The sequence below is a fragment of the Carcharhinus amblyrhynchos genome, chromosome 15, assembly GCF_965287045.1.
Source record: "Carcharhinus amblyrhynchos chromosome 15, sCarAmb.v2.hapA, whole genome shotgun sequence".
Lineage (NCBI taxonomy): Eukaryota > Metazoa > Chordata > Chondrichthyes > Carcharhiniformes > Carcharhinidae > Carcharhinus > Carcharhinus amblyrhynchos.
This window is the reverse complement of record NC_137338.1, coordinates 75,144,001-75,163,929: the sequence shown is the minus strand read 5'-3', so window position 1 is coordinate 75,163,929 and position 19,929 is coordinate 75,144,001. Positions and strand designations below refer to the sequence as shown.

Genomic DNA, 19,929 nt, shown 5'->3' with positions numbered 1-19,929 from the left:
TAATATTTTTAAGTGTTCATATTAGGGGCATTTTTATTTACAAAATCTTTTTATTTACTGAAAGTCTGACAGCTGCAGAAGACAATACATTATAAATTACTACTATCCTGCTAAAGAAAAATAGTCAAGGTAACTGTGTCATCTCATAATAGCAACCTCCCACCACCACAGAGGAGAGGTGCAGCAGCATTGTAGGTTTGTTTAATTGCAGCATCGTGGGCCGTTTCACTATAAATTAGTTTCTTTATTCTTTCGTCCTATGTGGGTGCTTTTGATAAGGCCAGCACTGTTTGCCCATCACTAATTTATTTACTTATTAGTGTCACAAGTAGACTTACACTAACACTGCAAAGAAATTCCCTTAGTTGCCACACTGTTCATTATACTGAGGGAGAATTTAGCACGGCTAATGCATCGAACCAGCATGTCTTTCAGATTGTGTCAGGAAACCAAAGCACCTGGACGAAACCCACACAGACGTAAGGAGAATTATGCAGACTCCACACAAACAATGACCCAAGCCAGGAATCAAACCCAGGTCCTTGGCACTGTGAGGCAGCTTTGCTAACCACTGTGCCACCCTGCCACCCATGACATTGTGCTCGAACACAGTGGCTTTCAGAGGGCAGTTAAGCACATTTGTTCTGGGTCACATGCAGGTTAGACTGGGGAAGAAAATCTGCCACCCTTGCCCTAAGAACATTAGTAAACAAATGGGTTTTTTATGATAATTGATGATAGTTTCATACTCACCATTACTGAGACTGACTTTATATTCCAGATTTATTAACAGGATTCAAATCATATCCCCACAGCATTAGCTTCGATTTTGGGATTACTAGGCTGGTGAAATTACGTCACAGTTCCCAAATTAAGGACTTTATTAACAAATATTAAAAAAACATAAAATCTGAGTTTAAACTATATATATTGCCTTGGTCCCATCAAATCCTCAAATCAGTCTTGATTACCATGTACAGCCTCCAGGGAGAGATTAAATAATGTTAGGAATGGGGGAAACCATTTGAAATTTGCTGATATCAAATTTTGGTTGGGGTTCTGGCAAAGTATATAAGACTGCAGAACAGAGGTAGGCTAGAATAGGCAGATAAGTGGAAGACGTAGCTCAATGTTGAAAAATGCGAAGCAAACACTTTCGAAGAATATATCTCAACTGACAAGATTTAGCATGGAGTAAAGGAGCAAAGGGTCTAGTTTTGCAGATACATATATCATTAAAGACAGATGACAATTACACAAAAAGCAAACAGAATTTTTGGTGGTTCCCAACCTTTTATTTGCCATGGCGCTGATCAAAAATTTTTATAGCATAGAAGTCTTTTTATGTCTTCTTCCCTAAGTGGGAATTTTGTTTTTAACTTCTCCCTGTCCTCTCCCCTGTTTTTCTTAACCTCTCCATCTCTTCCTTTCTCCCAAGGTTTTTGCTCCTTCTGAGCTTTTGTTCCTCGTGCAGGCGCATGTCTTCAGCGCCAAGTCTCGCTGGTCATGCACATGGGCCTGACCAACATGAAAAATTTAAACCATGCTTATGCAGCTCTTGCCAAGCCAGCATATGCCCAAGATTCATCAGGTCTTGGAGATGCCAACCACAGAGCTGAAGACAAATGTCATTTTTAGTTTAATTACATTAATTTTGAATCTATTTTTGCAGCATACTTGTTGCACTGTTCGTTGCCCCCTCCAGCATTTTGTTGATCAAGAGTAAACCATGGGATGGTAAATGGCCAGGTTGTTTTAACTATTCAAATCTACTTTGAAAACTATAATTGAACTTGCTTCCACCAAACTCTTAGGCAATGCATTCTAGATCTAAACATTCTGTATAACAAAGAATCCTCATGACACTGTTGCTTCGTCTCTCAGATTAAATTGATGTCCTTGGGTTCACCCAAGGGAACATCTTCTTGGTACAGGTTGTTGATGATTTTGAACACCTCTTGCAAATCTCCTCAGCACAAGAGGAACCACTGATCTAGAAGCCCAGTGTTCAAAAGGGAGGTCATGTTGAATCTTTGTAAAACTGCAGTTGGAATATCATAGGCTTTAGGCCCCCGATTATAGAAAAGATAGAACAAAGAACAACACAGCACGGGAAACAGGCCCTTCGGCCCAACAAGCCCTGCCACCATTTTAACACTATGAACGCCCTCCTCTACCCATGATCTTTGTCTACCCCTATTGGGGGAGATTGAGGGAAGACTAATTTAGGGACAATTTGTTACACCAATCAGCCTAAGAGAACGTTTTTGGGATGTGGGAGGAAACCAGAGAAAACCCATGCAATCACGGGGAGAATGTGCAAACTCCCGCAGACACTGGCCCAGATTCTGTGATTCTTTGCAAAAGGTAATGGTAAAGATTTAGTTTAGTTTCAAATAGGATGTTAACTCCAAACCACTCATTCCTGGTATGAACAGGCACTTTACAAGTCCAGACCTGTTGCAGTCAGATGGAATAGACCAAGGTGGGGGGGTGAGGTGACCTGATACATGTATTTAAGGCTGTGAAAAGGTTAATAATTTGTTACTATTTTCATAGAACGGTAGAATGGTTACAGGAGGACGCCTGTGCTAGCTCTAACATAGTTCAATTTCCCCACTGTTTCCCCATAAACCTCCAAATATTTTCTCTTCAGATTTTCAAAAATTCATTCGTTCACAGGATGCAAGCAACATGAGCTGGGCCAGCATTTTTGCCCATCCCAGTTGCTCTCGAGAAGGTGGAGGTCAGCCTTCTCACACTACTACAGTCCACATAGATACCTCCACAATGCTGTTACAGAAAGAATTCCAGGATTTTGACTAAGTGACAGGGAAGGAACAGAAATGTAGTTCAAAATCAGGACTACATGCATAGCATGAAAGGGAACGTGCAGGTGATGCTGTTCCCATGCTCGTGACCCCTTCCAGCACTTTGTTGATCAAGAGTAGACCATCGGGATGGTAAATGGCCAGGTTGGATTCATTCTGTTTTAACTATTCACTTCTATTTTGAAAACCATGATTGAACTCAAGAAGGCGTATGGTGTACTGGCCTTCATCAATCGAGGAATTGAGCTTAGGAGTCAGGAGATAATGCTGCAGCTGTATAAGAGCCTGGTCAGACCCCACTTGGAGTACTGTGCTCAGTTCTGGCTGCCTCATTACCGGAAGGATGTGGAAGCCATAGAAAGGGTGCAGAGGAGATTTACAAGGATGTTGCCTGAATTAGGTGGCATGCCTTATGAGGATAGGTTGAGAGAGCTCGGCCTTTTCTCCTTGGATAGACGAAGGATGAGGGGTGACCTGATAGAGGTGTATAAGATGTTGAGAGGTATTGATTGAATGAATTCTCAGAGACTTTTTCCCAGGCTGAAATGGCTGCCTCAAGAGGACACAGGTTTAGGGTGCTGGGGAGTAGGTACAGAGGAGATATCAGGGTTTTCACTCAGAGGGTGGTGGGTGAGTGGAATCAGCTGCTGGCAGTGGTGGTGGAGGCGGATTCAATAGGGTCTTTTAAGAGACTTTTGGATATGTACATGGGACTTACTAAGATAGATAAGCCTAACAGGTAGGGATACGTTCGGCACAACTTGTGGGCCAAAGGGCCTGTTTGTGCTGTAGTTTTTCTATGTTCTATGAACTTGCCTCCACCACATTCTCACGCAGTGCATTCCAGATCTAAACATTCTGTGCAACAAAGAATCCTCATGATTCTGTTGCTTCTTTTGCCACTTTAAATTGATGTCCTTGGGTTCACCAAAGGGAACATCAACTGGATACAGGTTGATGATGATTTTGGGTACCTTTTGCCAATCTCCTCAGTTGTCTCTTCTCCAAGAGGAACAGCCCCAAATTCTTCAATAACCCCACATAAATAAATAAATAGAACTTCAGTTATTAGCGTTACAAGTAGGCTTACATTAACACTGCAATGAAGTTACTGTGAAACAGTATTATAGAATCATTTACTAAGCTCATAGCACATTTTATCTTTTGACTGTTCACTTTGTAACTTTCCAAACTCAACATGGAGATCAGATCAAAACCTCCACCCCATTTTTTTCTTTGTCTTGTGTGTTTTTGGATGGCAGCTGTTGGCGACAACTATACTTCCCTATTTACATTTCCTCTAGACACATCTTTTGTTGCTTTACTTCCTCCTCTCAATTTGCATCATCATCCCATCTTTCAAGCTTTCTATCCTATTACAGACCTCCTATCTTGTTCCTACCTCCCCTCACTGCTTAAAAACCTAAATATCTAAGAATTCAATTCTGATGAAGGGGCACCACCCCGAAACATAATCGCTGCTTCTCTCCCCATGGATGGTACAACACTGCTGAGCATTTCTGTTTTTATATTGGGGCAAAGAGTTTCTATTCAACAAAGTTTAACAAAATCCAAAAGTGGTGCCTTAGACAATGCAGTTCTCTCATCAATATAGGACTGGAGTTCCAGCTTAAATTAGATGTTTAATACTCTAGATAGGTTTAAAGGTTACATTTATAGATCAAAAACTTGCACACCTGTCAACTCCACTGCCAATGTTTTTAACAACATTTACACCATCAGGAGCTGCATAATGCAAGCCATAAGTCGTCATGGAGCCTTTAAATTTACACTCCATATCAGCTTCTGTCTGGTTGCACATTGAGTATTCCTGTGAAAATGAATAATTTCTACATTAAGTATCTATTTTTACTTGAAAGAATCTTGAACATTTCTGAGCAAAATAACAACAGGAAGCAACAGATCGGATATAAAAGTTGAATTCAAAAATTATTAAAGGATAATGGAGATAAAATATTACGTTACATACAAATTAACTGAAAATTAAGATTAATATCAATAATACATTTCAACTCACAGTTATCATCTCCCTGGACAAGGATCTGTCTGTTTGGCCATGAGATTCCATGAGTCTCAACCGAGATTCTTTCCTTAGACCATAAGTGCATTGCTTTCTTTGTGGTTCTGAGTCATTTTCTTTGGCTTGTGCAGTGTCCTGAATATTTTCAGTACTTCCAGCAGAACTGCCTGAATCAAACATCTCATGTGTTAAGGAAATGACAAAGTGCATCTATCTTACTATATCAATTTTGTACTCTGCAGCTTATTTGGTTCAATCTACTACTGAATCCCAAAGAATATTTTTACCAAGGTAGTAAAGTTCAGAGAAGTATTGATGTTCATACGTGGCCCCAATGCCAAATTCTACCCCTACAGTTATTTTGCAAACACTATTAACTTATCTGAGCATTTAATCCTGAGCATCGCCAGGTGCTAGTGATCATACATCAAGCCTGAAGTAGCCTCCTTCCAAATTTCAAATATTTATCTCAATATGCCCAATATAATGTTTGTGAGCTAAAACCTTTTGGTATTTTAAAATACCCGTTTCTTTGACAAATCAGTGGCTTATTGTAGCATACTGAACGACATGCATTAATATCAAACCATGCTTTATGTAAGTAAACAGCACAACATAAATATGTGACCCATTTATGATCAGGGAAAATGGGAAGAAGTAAATTCTTTCAATACTGATTTGGCTTATGTATTGCATCAAATGCATTCACAGCCATTTTTACATTTGAAGAACTTTTACCCCAAACTCATTCTGAGCACTTTAATCCCATTGATTCAGAGTGCCCAGTTAACAAAAAGGCATCACCTTGCCACAATATCTGTTTGTTCTGACAGGAATAGAGTGACATAAAATAATTTCAGTATCATAACAACTCTGAAATATTTTATGCAAATATTCCAAGAAAGATCCAGTAGTAGACCAAGTGCCAAATGTTACGATCCCAGTCAGTTTCATAATTAGACAGGAAGATCCCAGAATGGAACCTTGGGTCAAAAGACTGCAACTTTTACTTTTTGTAATAAAAAGGGACGGACTAATTATTTTTAACAAACGTTCAAAAATCAAATGATACAATATTCCTTTACTTTCCCCTTAACTTAACAATTACACATAGATTTTAAGATTAACACGACTGACAAAGTACTCCTTAGCTACATTGGTCTCAATAACACAAAGCCTCTGTAATCATACAGATTTCCTGTGATCTGTGACACACTCCCCTGCTCTGAACCCAAGTTAGTGTCTATGGATTTCTCCTTAGAATCCCCTCCCCCCAAGATGATAGTCATGTGAGAGTTTCTAACCTCCACTCCCAAAGACACATTTTAAAATCTTCTCTCATAATAATGTTTTCCCTGAGCAGTTTGCATTCCAAAATCTAGGCCAGGTTTTCCAAGTGACACTTAAATAAAGCTGCTGCTCCACTTTTAACAGTGAATCCAGTCCATGATTTTATACCAGATCCTTTAGGATTTCTTTGTCTTGACTGCTATACAAACTGTTCACTATTGCTTCAACTCTTGATTCCCAGACCCTAGTAAAATGGCATCAAATGTTTCATCTACCCCCAAGGTCTACTGTCCCACTTTAAATCTGCTCTACGATTGTTTCTTTAACTCAAAAGATTGTTTACTCTTCCTTGAATTCTTCTGAACAATACTCTGGTCTCTTAATTCAGGTTTCTTCAACATTCTTTCTGTCCCAATTCCCTGATTATCTGGATTGTATCTTGTTCATTAGGAAGCTTGCATCTTCGCAACTCCTTTGTCCCAGCCAGCTATTTCTGGCAAGAGTTGAGAAATGTTAACTCCCTGGTGTTCTAACGCCAACAGCCAACAAATTCAGCAAAAGCTTAGAAAGCTTTTTATTCTTACAAGGACCTCCAGTCGCTAAGCAACTCTTGCTAGTTTTATTTATTCTTCATGCTGTAATCTTCTCTAAGCGCAATAGAAACTCAACTGGATTTGAAACCACCACCACCCCAACACCCCCCCAAACACACACACACACACACACACACACACACACACACACACACACACACACACACACGTCCAGCATGAATCTAACTATAAATTTCACCTTTGTAGGCACAGAAACTTGAAGTTAAACACACTTACAATTATACCTTATTTCTAATATTTATCAACATATATAAATCCTTTAAACTACCTTAGTTTCTAACACAAAGTACTAACAGTGAGAGATTTTGAAACTCAGTGTGCCAAAGAAATAAGAGTGAATATAAATAGATACAATTATCATTTCACTTCCTTCCCCATATACACATCAGATTAAAAGCTTTTTAATGTTGTAATGACATGGATTGTTCAAAAACCTCTGCAATCATTACTCCTGAGGCTCGCCAATTTCCTCCCTTCCCCCATTCAGACAGAGCTGGGCTCAATCACCACTCTGATTATAGCTGCATCACCAAGATGTTGCAGAAAAATATCCTTGTGTCTGACAATGAGTTGAAGGCTGCAAATCAAACAGCCTCATGAACCATACACCAAGAGTCAGAAATAGCCTCATGAACCATACGGCAAGAGTCAGAAATTCAGATAAACTTGTTCATCAGAACTTATACAAAACTCTTATTTAGATTTCTGGTAAAGTATTTTGGGGCTGGGTACATTGACAAAAAGCTTGATGCTTGTGTGATTGTTACTTGAAAAGAGAACCCGGACCCATGTTGCAAATTGAATAGAGATGTTCGATTTTAACAATGGAAGAGTCATTATGATCCAAAACACATCAAGAGGTATTTAGCCAGAACAACTGAAAAAGACATTGTGCGCGATTCTCTCATCCCACTGTGTTGATGTTCTGGCGCAGCAGGGAGATTGAAGTGCCAGCTGATTTGTGCAATTCACACCGAGCATCTGGCCCCAAGTGCATCTCCCAGTGCCAGATTTCCACTGCCATTAGCTCTGCGCTGGGATCGGCACGGAGTTGCATTAGATATGCAGGGAACGATTTCCATATAATTTAAATTTCATTTGTGGGCCTGGGACAGATGTCTCCAGATCCGCTAGCCTCTCCCTCCCTGCCAGGAGTATTGCACTCCAGCAGGGTTTATAGTAGCTCCCCACTTGCGAGGAGTTAGCGGCCCAACCCTGGTGGATTGAAGGTTTCAAGTTTCAGCCAGGCTCCCTTCTGTTAACCATTTCTGGAAAGGAGGTATGTGCACCTATGATAACCTAGCCAATCCACGTTGGATGTTGTGATCCTCATCCTGTCTCCCCATTGGCTGAAACCCAGGGTTTGAAGAGGAGGATAAAAACAGACATTTTAAAGCAAATTCTAGTGAAGATTCAACCAGCTTACTGGACCCGTGACAAAGTGGGCATGTGACATCCACTTTTATACCAAGAAAACCCTTAGTTCATCAGTTGACACAAACTCAATGAATTGAATCCAATAGCCCAGTCAACTACACCAGAGCAGGCAGCATGTTTTCAGGTAGTCAGTCTAGTTTGGGGAAAGTTTAATTAATTTGTTGTGGAAGAGTTGTTTCTTTAACTTGCAAGTATTTTTATAAAAGCTGACTTTGAACAACAATCCTTTGTTTAAATGCAAGAGCATCTGGATAAACACATTTTTGAGTAATAAGTTGTCGAAATGCCTGTATAGATTTCACAGGCAACAAGTCTCTCCATGTTCTTCCCAACAAAATGAATCACTTCACATTTCTCCACAATGAACCTCATCTTCCACCTGTCTGCCCATTCCCCCAATTTGTCTATGGCCTTTTGAAGTTCTACACTATCCCTTCTCAGTTTGAAATGCTTCTAAAGTATCTATTATCTGCAAACTTTCAAACTGTGGCCTACACACCAAGGTCATTGATAAACATCAGGAAAAGCACGGGCTCCAACACTGACTCCTGGGGAACTCCACCACAAAGCTTTTTTCCAGTATGCAAAACAATCACTCTTAATTTACAATTAACAATTTACCATTTACAATTAGCCTTAATTTAGGCTCTAATACTTTCTCCTTCACACTTATTAACTTAACATTTCCTACTCCAGGACTCTCTTTTCCAGAATACTGCGTACACTGTACCCTCTAATAATATCTCTGGTTTCCACAAGTTAGAGTGCATTTATTATTTTACCTCAACAGGATTTAAGCACAATAAAGCTGATCTTTGTGTTAGACTCAAGAAATCCTGGACGATTTGTTCTTTTACGATCACAGCTTGTAAATAGTTAAACATTCATTGAATTGTCGTCAACTGCAGTCTTTTCACAAAAAAACCTTATACGGCCAAATAAGCAGTGGGAAAAGAGGGGAACTCTTTACCCCTCTCGCCTGATCATAACAGTTACTTTCACTATCTGCAGTTATTTTCAGAAAAAAAAGCCTGTTAAGCGAAGCACCAACTACACTGGAGCTGCCTTAAAAATTACATTACTACACAAATCACTTCAGCTTTATACATCATCATTTAGAAAATATATTGACCTGGATATCTGAAATGTTATAGTTTTAATTTCTTGCACTTAAGCACAATCTTCCTTCCCCTGAAGGTAAACTGCTAGCTCCTGTTCTACATATTCTTGCAAATGTGATTGAGATCAGAACTCAGCAAAACGTGGAAGAAATCAAACTTGGCATCCTGCAACTCTGGCAATATATCACCTGAAATGCCATCTTATAGACTTTAGCTTCTATATTTCATTATGACTCTCGAAAACAAGCATTTTTCAAACCGTGGGAGCAAATTATAACAAATATTAGTTGCTTTCAAAATAATACAGCAGAAAATGCAATACCTTCACTTTCAGTTTTGTGTCTCCAACACCAAACCCTGTGGACGAAATTAAAATAAATTTTGAAGTGAAACAAACACCACATACCTTACTTTACCATGGCATGTACATCTAGCCATAGACACATATGGGGCATTTCCAACATATACCACACATACATACACAGGGAATGTGATGCTGATATACAGCCCATCAAGATTTGCCATCAAATCAATTTATAAGGCCAGATCTTTTGTTGCTAGTTATTTTTGAAAATCAATATAATTTCCATATTTGCTTAGCCTATGACTCTACACAATGAGGACTCCTTGCAATGAGGACTGTGCATTTCATTATTGTGGATTGTCAAGATCTTTTTGTTGATACTTGTTATGAGTGATGTCTGTGGGTCTGGGACTTGCTGAGTTCAGGGGTCCCATGGTCATCCAATGATACTGTGGTCTTTTGGCTTCAAGAGGACAGGAAATCAAAGGAAGGGCAACCTAGCAAAGAGGGGTACTACACCTCATTGTACTTCCATAGTTTCATGTCAAGCCCAGCATCATTAACTTGGCAAGCGTCTCACTATTTTTATCCAAGCTTGTTCCACAGTAATAACTGTCTTGCTATGCCACACCAGAATGAAGTATATATTGAATATCAAACATAAGCCACATCAAAGTTAAGGGATCTGAGGACCCCACCTCCTCTGGGCAGCTGATTCATTAGGCATGAGGGGTATCTGGGAGGATGGCAATGCACTTCATGATTTATACAGCCTTCAGAATCTTTGCCAAGAAGTACTGGCAATGGACACATGATTACAATGTCCGAGTAGAGTTAGAGACAATTCAGTGCAAAATTTTGCACCATCTTCTCATTTCATCACAGTAAATTTGCAGACTCAGTACTCTTCCAAGAGTCACACTGATTCTTCACACTTGCTATAAGAGTAGGGCACAGAGCTATGTTCCCAATATCGATCTTGGTTATTAGGAATTTGGAGGATAACAAGGTTAACAATGAACTCGAGATGAAAACAAAAATAACAGATAATAACAATGAATAGCAAGAGTCCAGAGGAATATGGAGATGTGATTTGCTGAATAATAAGAGAAATTGAGGTGTGAACTGCCGTATCAGAAACATTGTTTACTAGAGGTCAATGTGGCTATACAAAATTGATGACTTCTGATGACAAGGAATTTGAGAGAAAGACAGCTGAAATCAACATTGTGGATATCAAAGCATTCAAACTGTATAACTGCTAGAACGCTCATTAGGGAAAAGGGCTAGTTTTCCATCCAACAGCCAGGCAGGCCAGGATTTTCAGAGAGGCCAGTTCCATCTATGATCAGAATCATGGAGGCCTGTTTCATCTAACATTTAGAGCCAAGGCAGACTACAAATATTTTCCTCTAAAAGCTGCAGTCCTGTACCTTTGCTGATCAGCGGAAGACAATTTCCCGGGCTTGGTCATCTAAGCTGTACTTGACTTGTAGAGGTACTGAAAGGAATGTTGCTTGGAAAAAGGGAACATGGGTATATTTTGGGAACAAGGGGTAATTTTAGATAAAACTGTGTTTAGTTACTAATATACCCAAGTGTCATAGCATACACGATTCGTGTGTTTTTCTTTTAATTTAAAAAATACTCTTTATTAATTCTTTACACAATGGCTGGACTTGTTCCTCGCTGGGTTGTACATTGCAATAGTGTGAAGAACAAACAAATTTACACCACCAAGAATCAGTGTTTCAAGTTGTCCTTTGGGGTTTTCAGACACTCTCACAGATTCTTAACAGTTATCTAGAACAAATCAAATAGGATTGGTTGCACTTCATCTTCAGGAGAATAACTGTATCACAGAGGTAGCATTCAGTCAGAGATTGTGGAACTGGCTTTGGAGGACATAGAGTAAACAAGCGATTAGAAAAACAAGGCCGGGCCTCCTTGGGTAAAATATTTTGTCTCTTTTAGCAAGGCCCTCTCCTGCCATGCCTTGAATCCATGTGGAGGAACAATCTCTGGGAGATCACTGGCACATCACAGGACAGATAGATCCAACAAGCCCAGGAATACTAGACAGGCAGGCTCATTCCTAGACAACTATGATTAAATCACTGGGTGCTTCCATTCCTTACAGATATTTTCTGGAGATCTGGGAAGGTGTTCAGTTGGGCCTAAGATAGCATCAAACTCAACAACAAGACAGATGATTTGAATTGGAAGGGCATGGCTTTGACCCAACCTGTAATGACTCAATAATTGCTCAAGCCTAACATTTAGGATATTTCACTCTATCCAATCAGAAGACTTTGCCAGCTTGCAGGGATGTCTTTGCCCCATTTAGTGATGCATCTAACATCTGTCTTCCATTATCCCTCGAGAGCAGCCTCTCATAGAAACACAGAAAATAGAAGCAGAAGTGGGCCATTTGGCCCACCATTCATTTTGACCATGGCTGATCATCAAATTCAATACAAACCTCAATGATGTGAATACTCCACATTATCCTTTTTCTTGGAGTTAACTATGGCTGCCTGAGATGCAACATATACTTAGTAGTATTGTTATGGTGTTGCATGGTTTAATTCATGTTAAATCTGTTTTCCTCTCTCCACAGATACTGCCTGACTATTTTATGTTTTATTTAAACACGCACAGACAATTACATGAGTCATTGACACAGCTTTACCAAGTTTAAGGGCAATTACTGGGAAAAAACACTTTACCTATAAGCTTTGTGGATTTCATTTTCACTGATTACACCATTATCACTCCTTACACAGGGAAAGTGATAGAGCTTCCTGCAGCATCTTTCAGCACATTTCACAGAAGCTCCAGTCCGGTGACAATGACTGCATTTCTAAAATTAAACACAGGCAAAAAAGTCCACAAAAATATTCTCTTTCACCTTCAAAGCTAAAGTACACAACAATTAACATGGCCAACAATTGCACTGAAGATAAAATTAGATTCAGATGGTTTTAGTTGTCATTTAAATATAAAAAGGAACACAAAAAGCCAAACACTTTTTGAAAAGTGAATGTGTCCTTGTTCACAACGTATTTAGTTACTTATTAAAACTAATTTCTATCATTCAAACATTTCTGGTAAATTAATTTCACAACATATTTCTGCAATTATACCATAATGATCTTGAACCTAGCAGGGTGGAAAATTCTAGCTAGAGTCATGAAGCAGTCTAATTGTAGCCAGCTCGACCATGAGTTGCTTGGAATCTATAATAGCGAAACATTATCTAGTTCTAGTTGAGGGTTCTATCAATAATGTGGGGAAGTGGGTCCCTTTTATATGCAGCATTACTCCAGCTGCTGTCTGGTAAAGAAGCTATAGGAAAGCTGACAAGCTCAACACGTTAATGAACACTCTGGGACTGACAGAAGGTTTAGCTTCCGCAGCACAGCACTACTGTCTCTGGAGGTATTAAAGACGGGCTACAAATGCTCATCCTGCTGTCAATGCTCACATCCGATGAAAGAATTAAAAACCTAGAGGATGCCATATTGATAGTTTACTTGTTCTACATTCTCAACGTTAACAAACAGCCTCAAGTCAACTGATACCAGCCAACCTCTCAGATTAACCACCTTTGTGTCCTGTTCACAATTTATTTTGCCACTTGGCTTTGTATTGTCAGCAAACTTGAACACATTACACCCAGACCTGCATCACAGTCAGTAAAATACATTGAAAATAGTCGAGGCCCCGACACTGATCCTTGTAACACAGCTCTAGCAATATCCTCCTAACCTAGGAATGACTGTCTGTCCTATTGCCTATTTTCTGTCCTTCATTCAATCCCAAATGCTACCAATATTAGAAACCCAAATCTCTGACCCACCCTTCTGTGAGTCACCTTTTGTGTAAAATTATACTGAATACCTTTGAAATCCAAACATGCTACCACCAATGATTCCTCTTTATCTTACTCGCTCAATCCTTAAAAAAAGTCCAAAATTTTCCTTTCATAATTGATGATTGCCCAAGATTAAGATTTTCAAAACGTCCTGCTGCCATTTACTAAATGGATTCCAGCATTTCCTCAGTGACTGTTGTCAGATTAAATGTCCCACAGTTCCTTCTTGTGTGTCAGCTGTGGTTCAGTTGGCAGCAGGTTCATCCTAATCAAAAGGTTATGGATTCAAGTCCCACTCCAGCTCTGAGCACAAAAACTCAGGATGACACTCCAGTGCCATACTGAGGAAGTGGAGTACCGATGGAGTCAAAACCATTCCAATGAGAATGCAAACCAAGGACACATCTGCCTTCTCAGGTAAATGTGAAATATCTCACATCACTATATATTTCAAACAAGGGCAAGGAGTTATCACTGATGTACTGATCAATACTTCTCCATTAGGCAACATCACAAAAACAAGTTATCTGGCCATCATCAGATAGCTATTTCTGGGAGCTTGTTGCATGGATATTGGTTGTCACATTTTCTACATCACAACAACATTATTCATTGGCTGTAAATCACTTTGGGAGAACTTGTGGTCATGAAAGATACTATATGTGTGAATATTTCTATTGGAAGACCTTAGCTTCAGCATGGGTTATGAGATTTAAGATTCTCATCTTGAAAGATCATAGAATCTCTACAGTACAGAGGAAGGCCTTTCGGCCTGTCAAGCCTGCACCAACAACAAGTCCACCCAGGCCCTATCTCTATTTGCCCCATGTAATTACCACGCTGGTCCCCTTACACTAAGGGGTAATTTAGCATGACCAATCAACATAACTCGCACATCTTTGGACTGTGGGAGGAAACCGAAGCACGAGAGGAAATCCATCCAGACATGGGGAGAGCATGCAAACTCCACACAAACAGTCACCCGAGGCTGGAATTGAACCCAAGTCCCTGGAACTGTAAAGCAGCAGTGCTAACCGCCATGCCAAACTTGGGGAATAAGTCCCCAGTTTTCTCTAGTTTAAGAAATCCTTTTTGGTCTGGCAAAGAAATTCAGCAGTTCTGAACCTGAAGATTTTTTGCTTAGGACATTTTGTCCTCAGAAGATTATTCTCCAGAGAAATTTAGCAGAAATGCAAATAACATCTTTCCCAGGTATTGTTACTCAGCCATCATGCATATTTCAACCTCCAGCTGTATTAAAAATAATTAATTCTAACAACCTTATTGGTATTGGAGAGCTAACGAAAATAAATTACTGGCATGGAAGCAAAATGAGAGTATAAGTTCTTTCCAGACTTTATTGTTCACTGATGCTTTTTTCAAAAAAAAACCTAGACAAGAAGCCACTGACACCAAGTCTGCCTTCCTCAAAAGGTAACTGGAACATACTGTGAGCTTATGTTAGTAGCTATTAAAAGTCTTCAGCGTTATTTGCAATTGGTCCACAATCTATGACCGTAACATCACGTTCTGCATCCTCTGCTTTCCTTCCCTATGAACAGCTGCTTTGTCTGTATAGCATGCAAGAAACAATATTTTCTCTGTATACCAATACATGTGACAAAAGTAAACCAAATCAAATTTGTGGTTTGGTTGCATCTCAGAGTTCTTGGACATGAGACTGTGCTTTGTGGAAGAGATCTATTTGCATATTATTGCAAATACTTTGTTGGTTATTTATATCAGTCAAGTATCAAAAGAAGTGTCCCAACATGGGTTGGGGCATCACTGCATAATGATATACTACAGTACTGTTTCTGGGGAAAAAGAGAACTGAAAGTTAATTAAGTGTGGTTGCTGTGTGGAAAATGGTTTGCAGGGGTAAAGACTATTTCCAGTTTCTAAAAATGCTTATATTTTAAACAGGAACCTCTTTTGGCATATACCTTGATCTTAAAATTTAAGAAGGAATATACACTTGAAAATATATTACTGAATCAGCTTTCAGCATCCTTTCAGGCAGTGTAATCCAAATCATAACTCTTTAAAAAAAACCCTGATTTTCCTCCAGTTCTTTTGCTTTAAATCTGTGGTTACCTATCCAATACCAAATGCCAGTGAAAGCAGTTACTCCTTATTTACTCTAGCAAAGCCCTTCATAATTTCAAACACCTCCTTCTAAATCTCGCCTTCTTTGGAAGTTTTTAAAAAAAACTTTAAGAAATATGCTGGAACACTATTGATTTAAGTCTACATAAAGAGTTCTTCTATGCTACATCTGTCACATTACTGTCAGAAACCAAAGTGCTACTTCTCTGCACCCAAGATAAAAATGAAAACTTCTACATTTTAATACTCTTCTAAAGAAAACAAAAATTACCATTTTAGTGAATTTCTGCAATTTCCTTTTAATTGCAGGCAGTGAACTGCCACACAGTCTTTCATTTTTTAACTTTTTGGATTCCTTAGGTACTGAAGAAAATAACTGGAAAAAAATGGAAAGCATTTCAGTTCAACAAACAATATAACTGACATATTCAGCAAGTAATTATTTTATTAAAATCCCCGTAGAGACTTTTAACACTTACCGAGAAATTCAAAACCCCATTATTTACCGAAAGGATGAAAGTACAAGACTTCATTGTTTAAACAAATGATTTTAATATACAAAAAACATGACAAAATAAATACTGTCTTTATACTTGTACAATAAAGCACAACATAAGATTAAAGTTCTCAACTGAACCTCTCCTTTTCATTAAGACTTTACCCACAGAGTCTTTGGCTGCTTATCAGGTTCTTGAAAGTCTTGCACTTGCTTGGGGCTAACTGCAAACATTGGCAGCTTCCTTGCTCAGTCTGAGGCTTTTCAGCCCAATTTCTGAACAACAATTTCTTTTAAAAATAAAAAATGAGAAATATTCATGGTTTCGAATAACTATCCTCTCCTGGTCTACAATTGTTCCAGAGTTGTTAGCAAATTATTTTCACTGGTGTGTTAGGTGGGTTGGCCATGATAAATTGTCCATAAGTGCCAAGAGGATTAGCAGGGTAAATATATGAGGTTACAGGGATAGGGGCTAGGTGGGATTGTTTTGGGGAAGGCTTGATGGGCTGACTGACCTCCTTTCACGCTGTAGGAATTCTATGATTCTATTTCCTCTGCCTGCCAAACTTAGGGCTTACACCACCTACTTGAGTGCTTTCAGCTCCAACTTCAAAAACTTTCTGGCTTCAAGCTGTCCATACAGATAAACGAAACATACACAGGGTAATTCCTCGCAACCTAACTATACCACTTTGCAATGTGGCAAAGCTGGGAAGTTTCAAATACAAATTTACGTTAACTCCACTTCTTAACTATCATGATTAATTAATTTAAATTTCTAACCAAGTCAAGCAATTCTCCTCAGACTTAGTGTTTCCCAATAAATGAAGGTCACTTCATTTTGCCCTCTAAACATGGCCTTGTAAGTACACACAGAAAGACATTTGATATGGGTGGTCTGATACTTTATGACCTCCAAAGATTCCATTACTTTTCATTTAAACATTTAATACCCCAGAACCCAATCTTAATGCTAAAATATTAACATAAACTAGGAAACTAGATGATGACAATTTATAATCCACAAAGGATCACAGGTTTCAATTGATTATATATAGCTTAGCACCATAATTAACCGTTCTCATCTAATGAGCCAATTGTAACGTGAAATGCTTTAAAATGATAGTCAGAATATAGTTAAAATCAGTTCAATGCACTTGTAAAATGCTACAAGCAATAGAGTAAAAAAAAAGACTCAAAAATTAGTGCCTTTGATGTTGTGAAACACATTGGGAAGTTTCACAAGAGCATCGACAAAGATGAACACTGAGCCACATTATACAGGTGATCAAAAGTTTGCTCAAACAGATAAGTTTTAAACAGCATCTTACAGGAGAGAGAAGTGAAGAGGCAGACAGATGTAGGGAGGGAATTTCTGAACTTATGGCTCAGGCAGCTGATAGCAGGGCCACTAATGACAAAGTAACCAAAACCAGAGATGCACAAGAGGTCAGAACTGAAGGGGCACAGCAGAGAGTTCTCAGGGTTGAGGCGGTTACAGAGGTAGGGAGGGGAGAAGCCAAAGAGGAATTTGAGAACAAGAATGAGAATTGCTCACAGGCTAATAAGTGAACTGGACCTAGTGAAAGTCAGAAACACCCAGCTAAGTTTGGATGAGTTCAACTTTGTGCAGGGTGAAAGATTCAAGGCTAATCAGGAATGCATTGGAATAGTCAAGTCCAGAGGTAACAAAGACATGGATGAGGGTTTCAACAGATAATCTAAGATAGCAGCAGAGATAGGTGATGTTAGAGGTGAAGTTGGCATCTTAGTGATGGGGTGGATGTGGTTCGGATGTCATTTCTGTGTTAAATTGGAGCCTCAAAAGCGAAGGGATGCAATAAAGAGATTTCATAGTTAACACTGGATTCCACAAGTGCTACAGTTGTAACTGTTCTTCATTTCATAATTTTCATGAACGACTTACAGGGACAGTACATGTCCAAGTTAACCAATGGTACCAAATTATCAGTAGCAAATTATGCTAACCGATGTCCTGTAACCCAAAGAAATCTTGCAGACAAAATTAATGGTCAGCTGGTGTTCAACATGGGGAATGGAAACATCAGGAATTTGGTGGAACCAAGATTAAATGGTACTGCCAAATGTTAATGTATTTGAGCCAAGAGGGCAAACAAGACACCCACAAGTGTTAGTGGATCCATAATTAAAACTGTCAATTCAGTATTCACAGGTAATCATGGAAGCAGTGGGAAAAACAGAACAGCAAAATAAATGGTGCTAGATTGGGAAATACACTCATACAAAGGGACCTAGATGTCCTTGTACACCAGTAACTAAAAGTAAGCATGCAGGTGCAGCAAGCAAAGGCAAATTATATGTTGGCCTGCTTTGCAAAATAGCTCGAATACAGGAGAAGGATGTCTTACTGCAGCTGTTAATGGCCTTGGTGGGGCCAAACCTGGAGTAGTGTGTGCTGTTTTGGTCTCTTTACCTAAAAAAGGGCACAATTGTTATAGGAGGAGTGCAGCGAAGGTTCACCAGTCAGATTCCTGGGACAGCAAAATTGTCAGAGGAGAAGAGATTGGGTTGATTAGGTTGTTTTTCATAGTAGTTTAGAAGAATGAGTGGGTTCTCACTGAAACATATAAAATTCTGACAGAGCTAGATACACTGGATGCAAGGATGTTATAGAGTCATAGAGGTTTACAGCATGGAAACAGGCCCTTGGGCCAACTTGTCCATGCCACCCTTTTTTTTTAAACCCCTGAGCTAATCCCAATTGCCCACATTTGGCCCATATCCCTCTATACCCATCATACCCATGTAACTATCTAAACACTTTTTAAAAGATAAACTGTACCTGCTTCTACTACTACCTCTGGCAGCTTGTTGCAAACACTCTCCACCCTCTGTGAAAAAATTGCCCCTCTGGACACTTAAGTATCTCTCCCCTCACACCTTAAACCAATGCCCTCTAGTTTTAGACTCCCCTGTCTTTGGGAAAAGATGTAACTACCTACATTGACTATGCCATTCATTATTTTATAGACCTCCATAAGGTCACCCCTCAGCCTCCTACGCTCCAGAGAAAAAAGTCCCAGTCTATTCAGCCTCTCCTTATAACTCAATCTATCAAGTCCCGGTAGCATCCGAGTAAATCTTTTCTGCAATCTTCCTAGTTTAATAATATCCTTTCTATAATAGGGTGACCAGAATTGCACACAGTGTTCAACTGTGGCCTTACGAATGTCTTGTACAACTTCAACAACACGTCCCAATTCCTGTATTCAATGTTCTGACCAACGAAACCAAGCACGCCAAATGCCTTCTTCACCACTCTGTCCACCTGTGACTCCACTTTCAAGGAGCTATGAACTTGTACCCCGAGATCTCTTTGTTCTATAACTCTCCCCAATGCCCTACCATTAACTGAGTAAGTCCTGCCAAAATCCATCACCTTGCATTTGTCTAAATTCAACTCCATCTGCCATTCATCAGCCCACTGGCCCAATTGTTCAAGATCCCGTTGCAATTGGAGATAGCTTTCTACGCTGTCCACTATGCCACCAATCTTGGCGTCATCTGCAAACCTGCTAACCATGTCGCCTATATTCTCATCCAAATCATTAATATAAATGACAAATAACAGTGGGCAGAGCACTGATCCTTTAGGCACACCGCTGGTGATAGGTCTCCAGTTTGAAAAACAACTCTCTACAACCACTCTTTGGCTTTTTAACCTGGTGTTGTGAGACTTCTTACTGTATTTACCCCAGTCCAACGCCAGCATCTCTACATTACGTCAAGAAGCCAATTTTGTATCCATTTAGATACCTCACCCT

General features: G+C 39.4%; 1 protein-coding gene across 1 annotated transcript in view; it reads right to left on the bottom strand.

Annotated features, from left to right (window-relative positions):
• Window positions 1-19,929, bottom strand: part of LOC145352889 (uncharacterized) — a 140,424-nt gene that overhangs the window by 112,630 nt on the left and 7,865 nt on the right. The window contains exons 3-7 of the mRNA XM_080203190.1: window positions 15,896-16,000; window positions 12,368-12,501; window positions 9,657-9,691; window positions 4,870-5,039; window positions 4,529-4,662 (exon numbers count right to left, since the gene is read on the bottom strand). Coding sequence (XP_080059316.1) covers window positions 4,529-4,662; window positions 4,870-5,039; window positions 9,657-9,691; window positions 12,368-12,501; window positions 15,896-16,000 — 578 coding nt within the window. The remainder of the gene's footprint in view (window positions 1-4,528; window positions 4,663-4,869; window positions 5,040-9,656; window positions 9,692-12,367; window positions 12,502-15,895; window positions 16,001-19,929) is intronic.